The sequence below is a fragment of the Oculina patagonica genome, unplaced genomic scaffold, assembly GCF_052425735.1.
Source record: "Oculina patagonica isolate OP01 unplaced genomic scaffold, crgOcupat unplaced729, whole genome shotgun sequence".
In the NCBI taxonomy this organism is placed as follows: Eukaryota; Metazoa; Cnidaria; class Anthozoa; order Scleractinia; family Oculinidae; genus Oculina; species Oculina patagonica.
In genome coordinates, this window is record NW_027558613.1 from 848 (window position 1) to 9,359 (window position 8,512).

Here is an 8,512-nt window from a genome sequence, read left to right on the forward strand (position 1 = left end):
TATAAAGTGTTTTTTCGTTGTTGTTGTTAAAAAGTGCTGAAATGTAGTCTCGTTTTGCGAAACGTTTCGGGAATTACCCCTTCCTTCATCAGTCGCAAAGTTGAAGGGGTTATTCCCGAAACGTTTCGTAAAGCGAGACAACATTTCAGCACTTTTTAACAAAAAGAAACATTTTTGGGGTTTGAAATGTACAGCCAGAAGGCTAGAATTGGAGTATAGTTGGGCCATATCGAGTTAAAATTCTTCAATAAGATATACTTAGTAAGGAAGTTTAATAGCCAGTGAAGGATAAAAAACAGGGGTATCTCAATTTTGGATTTTACAATTTTGATGACGTCATGTGAAAACTAAGAATCCTTTAAAACCAGGATGGTAAAAGAAAAAAAACCTGGACAAGGTGTCGCGTGATGAGGACGGAAGAAAATATATTATTTTCTGCTTGAGCTTTATGTAAAAAGGTAAAGTCTGTGTCTGAGCCAAGTGGTCCATACAGCCGGAGCCGTATCCTGGTTTCTGTAGCATTAAGCGGCAAGGAGTATTGCTACCCCCCCCCCCCCCCGCTGGATAGGATGCTAGTCCATCGCAGGGTTATCCCCTGACAGTAAATTCGCAGGTACCCATTTACAAACCTGGGTGGAGAGAGGCACTGTGAGAGTAAAGTTCCTCTCCCCACCCAGGTGTATAAATGTAAAACCACCCTTTTCCTTGGGGATCTTTTTGAAATTGAGATCCAAGACACGAGCTACCTTTTTCACCGATTTAAATTAAAAGTGTCCAAACACGGCACAACTAGCAAATTTAAACGAATCATCTGTAACTGAACAAACTTCTTATAAGAACTCAAAAAAGCATTTATTCTTAGCTACCATTTTTACAACTTACACATTCTCTTCAGTATAACTAAGTGACATCCTGTCATAACAGGAGTTTGGTGCAACACACATTTTAATCCTACATCTACATCTACATTTAATATGTCGGTAAAAAATGCCATACGGATATCACACCAACGTCTAAAAAATAAGTAAAAATACAATATGTACATATATAAAAACTGAAAAATTCTAAATTAATTCTAAAAATCTAAAAATTCTAAAATTATATGGGTAAACCACTAAATTAATAAAAATGCTCGCGCAGTCCAGACTGGAAAGACGTAAGAGAGTCGGACTCAACAATCGCCGCAGGGAGTGCATTCCAATCTCTTATGGTCCTCGGAAAATACGAGTAAAAATACGCGTTTTCCTACGGCTAGAAACACAAAAGTAAAGTTCTAATTTTCCGTAACTATAGCATGATGACAGCTTTTAATTAAAGCTGTGACTTCTACATTTTTGTATGTGATAATTTTCACTTCGACGTATATCATATCATACATGCACTCAAAGTTCATGTAGCTTTTTAGGCCTACTATAAAACAGGTCTTCGTAAATGTTAAGCTAGTAATAGGTTTACATGTGACACATGTACTAGATAACTGCATTATTGACAAAAAGTCTTCATAAAATAAACACAATATCTTTTCAGGACTCAGTTTTTAGTTGTATTTTGTTTGATTTCTAACCATTTTAAGCCTTTCAAGACTCCCTACAAAACATAATATTTCAGAACGTTTCCGTGCATTTCCGAAGATTATCAATCTGAACTGATATGTTTGACTGTATACACATTTTAGCCCATACGACCTTGAAAAAGTGTCGTAAAAAATGGCAACAAAATGAACTCGTTATCGACAATCCTTGTGTTTCACCGGCTAAAGTTCATTATAGCTAAAAATATCTCGTTCTGTGGAATGTACTTTTGATTGCCATATTTAAAGGAGTGGACGTCGTAGATTCAAAGGATCACTCCAACGCCATTTTAGCCAAATGAAGAACATGGCGACATGAAAGAACAAGTGAAACAACTGCGACAAGACAGCTAAGACAACGAGAACACAGAGGCATGCAGGTGCAGCTACGAGTAGAACTACCTCTACCCATTCAAAGACCTCAAAAACGCCTTGTCTGGGGCCACTGGCTTCTATTCCTTCAGAGACTAGCGATGCTTCAGCCAAGCTAAAGGTTGCGATAATAACCAAGGCGAAGAGGGAAAAGCTTTCACAAGCGTTTGCTATAGTGTCCCTGTAAGGCTTCTTGTACAAATGATGCACGAGTATGGCCATGCATGCGAAATCGAGACAAAGGAGACGCACCATAGGGTCTGCAATGAAGGAATGCAAACACAACAGCACAAGGCGTCGCCCGATTAAAACGCTTTCCCAGTACAACGTTCCTCCGTCTTCATCTTCCTCGGGTGGTCGAAATGGCTCTTGAAGTACTATCTTGATCTCCTCGGTGTCATCGCGCCGCAATCTTCGAGCAGGCACTTCCTTTTTGAAGCAGTATCGGATGGCCCAGGAACACAGAAGTGGCAAAGGCATTATGCATGCCATGGCGAGCTCTTTGGTTGAGACACTTTGTTGATTCAATTTCCTTGAGCCCCAGTACAGCACGAATATAAAAGGAACAACGAACACCACAATGTACGAAAGCAGGACATACTGCCACCACTGCCAACAATGGATGTTTCCATCCAGGAAAAGACGCCATTCTGAATTAACTGGGACACAGTTCAACAAGCTTAACGATACTTCTGTGAGCCTTTCGTAACCGAGTAGTAAGGTTTCCACTCCAGCCGCCAGGTACAGGTTAATACGAGGACTGTTAAGACATCCAGTGTAACTCATTGCAACATGAATTAAGCAAGTTATCGAGATGCAAGCAATAGTTCCAAACACTGTCAAACTGGAAAATAGTTGTTTGGTAACGGCTGTAAGCCCAGGAAATGGACAACCAAATTTCTCGTTCCATGAGCGTATTTCGAAATTGAACACAGAGACCATCGGACGAATAAATTCGACTCTATTTATTAGGTCCGCTGATGAGGTAGAGATCAGCAACAATTCGACAATCTGGTAAAAGTAAAAGATCGTCTTCACCACTGCATGATCAAAGTGCTTGCTATTACAGTTCTGCCAATCCCGTGCTGTTGTGTACCTGGGAGAACTTCCAGTGTGTCTATGTCGAAACCAAACAATGTTTTTCCACAGGGTTTCAAACAACCGAGGTCGTGTCATGAGAAGAAATGAAAGGCAGATAACGTATGCTACACTAAAGAACCAGAAGTAGTAATCGTTGCAGTTCTCCTTTTCTCGGCATTCAGTTGAGAACATGGCTTCGGTGTAGCCTTCACGACAGTGCCCACAAAGGAAACCACTTCTGTTACCATAACAGCTGTTAAAGCTTGAGATTGGCTTGGATGCTGGACTGCAATATTCAAGAGGACAAATATTAAACGCCACGGTTGATGGATGTTTTGATACAAGATAACCCCAGAAGTTTGGTCTTGCCGCTATGACATGGGAGCAGTTGCCTCCATAGGGACAAGGAAGACATCTTTCTTTATTAACCACTGCATCGGTGATGAAGTTAACTCTGTCAAGGTTATAGAATCCAACTTGGCATTTCTCGCAACTGGCCTTGTAATTGTCCTTTATGAGGTTTACAGTGCCTTGTGTTACGTTAATTGTGTTGTGTAGATCTCGATTCAACGGGCAAATGATGTTGGATGCGTCGTCTGTACTGATGTTTATCCCATACCTCAGATCGAATATCGTCGTTGTTTCAAACTCACTGCTATTTGATGCAAAACTAGATTTGTTGATACTAAGAAAAGAGTATGATTCCACAACAGAATAAACAAAGGCGGATGCATAATAATGCCGCAACGATCGTGTAAACCGGCTGTTGTGGAGAGATACAGTGTTGTTTTTGCCAATATAAATATCACCACCTCGTCCCTCGATAACGTTGTCTTTAAAAGTAACATTCAACAATTTGGTCGAAGTGTTGCATAGTTTTATTATCGACCGAAGTCCCTTATTTTTGAGCAGGAGAGTATTTTGAAACTCCACAATTATCGGATCGCCAGCTCCCGAGGTATTTTCTTCTCTTGTAGTAAACTTGGGTGAATGGGTTAGATCATCAGTATCTTTTTTTCGGGAAATTAAAAGCAAACCGTCGATGTCCTCCACTGAGTTATGTGCAAAAACTGAATTGTCGATGCATAGAATTCCGTTTTCCGCAGAAAAAGAAAAAGCGGTTCCCTTGTTTGATTGCACCGTCACATTGTCTAATGACATTGCGATCTGGACTGCCGTAACTGACATTGCAGTAGGATTTCTGTCCCGGATTGTCCCATTTATCAGGCAATTGTTGATGTGGATTTTGATACCGGTGTGACATTTTAGTGTGTTAGTAATCTTCAGTGCATTTGATAACGTGTTATTCATTGAAATGTTTTCTAACGTCAAGTTAAAACAACCATCTACGAAAATACCACCTCCGTCGTTTGAAGGAATATTATTTCTGTAGAAAAGTGTAGAAACAGCGTTGTCTTGAAAAACACAGTCATGAATTTGAATCTGAATGGCGGTGTAGTTTAAAACATTGTTAATAGTAATAACCGGATGTGGAGCATTGCGCAGGAATTTTGAATGAGTAATGGATATTATCCCAGGGACTGCATTACTGACATCAATGGCTGCCCCATTGTTGTAGAAAATGGTCTTTGTTACGTGCAGATCACAGACACTCCCGTGTAAGTGCAAGGCGATGTTACAATAGGAAAATTTGCTGCCAGAAACGTGTACAGAGCACGTGATACCGCTATAACATTTGAGTGTGTTAGTAATCTCCAGTGCATTTGCTAACCAGTTATGCATTGAAAGGTTTTTTAACGTTAAATTAAAACAACCTTTCACAAAAATACCACCTCTGAAATTGGAAAAAAGTAATTTCTGTAGAAAGTTACGATTCCTACCGATTTCCACTGAACGGAAGAGATGTCTATCATATAGGCATCGCCCAATTCGAACGATCTGTACATGTATCTGTTGAAAGGTGGAGGAATAGTGTTTTCTTGAAAAACACAGTCATGAATTTGAATCTGCGTATCGTTGTAGTTTAAAACATTCTTAATTTTTATAACCGGATGCGGACCATTGCGGTGAAAATTCGAATGAGTAATGGATATTATCCCAGGCACTGCATTACTGACATCAATGGCTGCCCCATTGTTGTAGAAAGTGGTCTTTGTGACGTGCAGATTGTGAAGGAGACTTCCATTTAAGCGCAAAGCGGTGCTACAGTTGGAAAATTTGCTGCCAGAAACGTGTACAGAGCACGTGATACCGCTATAACATTTGAGTGTGTTAGTAATCTCCAGTGCATTTGCTAACCAGTTATGCATTGAAAGGTTTTTTAACGTTAAATTAAAACAACCTTCCACAAAAATACCACCTCTGAAATTGGAAAGAAAATTATTTCTGTAGAAAGTTACGATTCCTACCGATTTCCACTGAACGGAAGAGATGTCTATCATATAGGCATCGCCCAGTTCGAAAGATCTGTTGAAATGTGGAGGAATAGTGTTTTCTTGAAAAACACAGTCATGAATTTGAATCTGCGTATCGTTGTAGTTTAAAACATTCTTAATTTTTATAACCGGATGCGGACCATTGCGGTGAAAATTCGAATGAGTAATGGATATTATCCCAGGCACTGCATTACTGACATCAATGGCTGCCCCATTGTTGTAGAAAGTGGTCTTTGTGACGTGCAGATTGTGAAGGAGACTTCCATTTAAGCGCAAAGCGGTACTACAGTTGGAGAAATTGCTGCCAGAAACGTGTACAGAGCACGTGATACCGCTATAACATTTGAGTGTGTTAGTAATCTCCAGTGCATTTGCTAACCAGTTATGCATTGAAAGGTTTTTTAACGTTAAATTAAAACAACCTTCCACAAAAATACCACCTCTGAAATTGGAAAGAAAATTATTTCTGTAGAAAGTTACGATTCCTACCGATTTCCACTGAACGGAAGAGATGTCTATCATATAGGCATCGCCCAGTTCGAAAGATCTGTTGAAATGTGGAGGAATAGTGTTTTCTTGAAAAACACAGTCATGAATTTGAATCTGCAAATCGTTGTAGTTTAAAACATTCTTAATTTTTATAACCGGATGCGGACCATTGCGGTGAAAATTCGAATGAGTAATGGATATTATCCCAGGCACTGCATTACTGACATCAATGGCTGCCCCATTGTTGTAGAAAGTGGTCTTTGCGACGTGCAGATTGTGAAGGAGACTTCCATTTAAGCGCAAAGCGGTACTACAGTTGGAGAAATTGCTGCCAGAAACGTCTAAAGAGCAATTTCCATAACAGCCAACACCACCTCGAATAAAGGACAAGTTCTTCAGGGTAACTCTCATCTCCACCGGTTGAAATGGGGTAAAAAGACTTTCTGGGCCGAGCGGTGTATAGCCTGGTTGTCCAAGTGGGATGCGGTGGAACAGAATCTCGCACGAGACATGTGCTTGTGTGTACCAGCTGGAAATGGTTAAACTTATGTTAACGCTGGTCTTGTTAGTTGGACCACACGTGTAGGGGTGCTTCTGGGAGTCTGTTCCATCCAAGAAAAGTGATCCTCCATTCGGAAGTTGACCTAATGAAAAAACCAGAGTCTTACACGGGGCGTCCTGGCCACCACAGTTGGCATTGTCTGTCCCAGTGGCATAGGAGACGTAAACACTGCTCGTTCGTTTTACCAGCGCGATTGAACTTCCTGTAGCAGAAAGAGAGAAAGTTTCAAAGAACTGACATTGGCTCGATTTATACTCGAGACGCATGATCCGTCTGGACGAACTTGCATTTTAATAAGCCGAGCATATTTTAGTTCGAGTTCGTCCGATAATTCGTCTGTTTAAAAATACGGGCAAACAGACGGATCATCCGTCCAGACGAACTATCATCCGTCTCTGGTATAAATCGAGCCATTTCCCTTCTTGTGCTGCAAATGCCCCAGCATTTCAAAGGACTATAATTCAATTGGTAAGAGTGATTCAGAAATTCTGTTTAAAAAAAAAAAAAAAAAAAAAAAGCTGGAAGACACAGCGGCGCTATGCTCTGGAATAACATGCCCAAATGTCTTAAAAATGCCGCATCAGTTAATAATTTTTAAGAAAATTATCAAGAAGGTAGCTGACGTATGGGATTCCCACACGGCAATCATGTAAAGCAGTTTTAGTTTTAGTTTCATTAATACTTGAGCTTATTGTAACTGATGGTTTCCCGTGTTTAAATAAAGTTTTTACATTACATTACATACAACTGCGAGTGAACATTGTGGACCATTTCATGTCGCATTAACAGCTAAAAACTACAGAACTTTTAACAGAGCTTTTAACCCATATCAGCTTAGGCAATTCATGTTATTTTAGACTGTACCTTACTTTGTCATCGAAGGCATATCATTTTGGGTCGTTTTCGAATCTCCTTACAATCCTCTTTTTCGCCGTTTTATCTACAGTTCTCAATGCAATGGGCTTATTGTTAGATTTATCACACCTTCAGATTCTGATATTTGCCGAAGGAGTGCTATTGTATTCGAAAAGTGTAGATATTTCTTTTTCGCTATTTTGAAAAGCGTGAAGCCTAATGCGCAATATAGTGATAAAAAATCAGAATCTAATTAAGTACTAACATTCCCTAAAGAGATTTCTGTCGAAGTCTGTAAACTTGTGATATATGACCTGACTATATGTCGTACAAAACGATCCACTCAATCGATACTAAAGTCTAGTGGAAGCATGACAAAGCTGTACCGGGAGCTGTACATCCAGAAAATGAAGATCGGTAGCTGACCTTTGCAATTAAGTTCAAAGCACCACCAGAACCAAATAAAAGAACCAAATAAAAACACAGACAAGTGGTTTCCATGTGACAAAACTATGGGGCATTCGTGCAGTTGCGTCGAAAGAAAGGAAATTATCGACGCTTTGCCAAAACTGTTCCTTCGATTCGAGCTGAGGGATGTTTAAGCCAAGCAAGCCAGCAAATTGTTAGAAGTAACTCCGAAGCAGCCATAAGGCTCAAGACAACCGAAGTTCGAGATAAGCTTACGCAAAATGTATCTTTTTAAAAACAGCGATTCAGCTAGAGACATGGCAAGTTCGATTTGTTTAAAAATGTCAAAACTGATAGCGGGATTCTAATTGTTTAATCGGAGCCTTATTAAGTCTACATAGTTTTATAATTGCTATCAAGTCAAGGAACAGTATCGTACCTGCCTGGATGCCAACAAGACAAATCAGAAGGTAAATAAGACAGCAGTAAATAACAGGCGATGTTTGCGGTTTTTCCATGTCCTTGTCTGTGTATGTGGTCGCTAATGCACGCACAAAGTATCCTGCTTCAACTGACCACCGAACTCTATTGCAGTGAATTTTAATTGTCATAAAGCTGAAACATGTCTCCTTAAATGGAAACATGTGAAACGAGGAAGTGCACATTGTAATTAGCTCATTAATTCTTTGTATTCCTCTCAGCAAGACTTATAACTAATTTGAAAGTACAAAACATAATTTGACACGCGGTGCTTTAAACGGTTTCGATACTGCAGATGAA

General features: G+C 39.8%; 1 protein-coding gene across 1 annotated transcript; it reads right to left on the bottom strand.

Moving 5' to 3' along the window:
* Positions 1-895: 895 nt before the first annotated feature.
* Positions 896-8,294, bottom strand: LOC144641175 (uncharacterized). The gene is made up of 3 exons (XM_078500216.1): positions 8,172-8,294; positions 5,859-6,671; positions 896-4,383 (listed from the first exon to the last, which is right to left on the bottom strand). The coding sequence occupies exons 1-3, from the start codon at positions 8,248-8,250 to the stop codon at positions 1,814-1,816; spliced, it is 3,462 nt and encodes a 1,153-aa protein (XP_078356342.1). The 5' UTR covers positions 8,251-8,294; the 3' UTR covers positions 896-1,813.
* Positions 8,295-8,512: the final 218 nt, after the last annotated feature.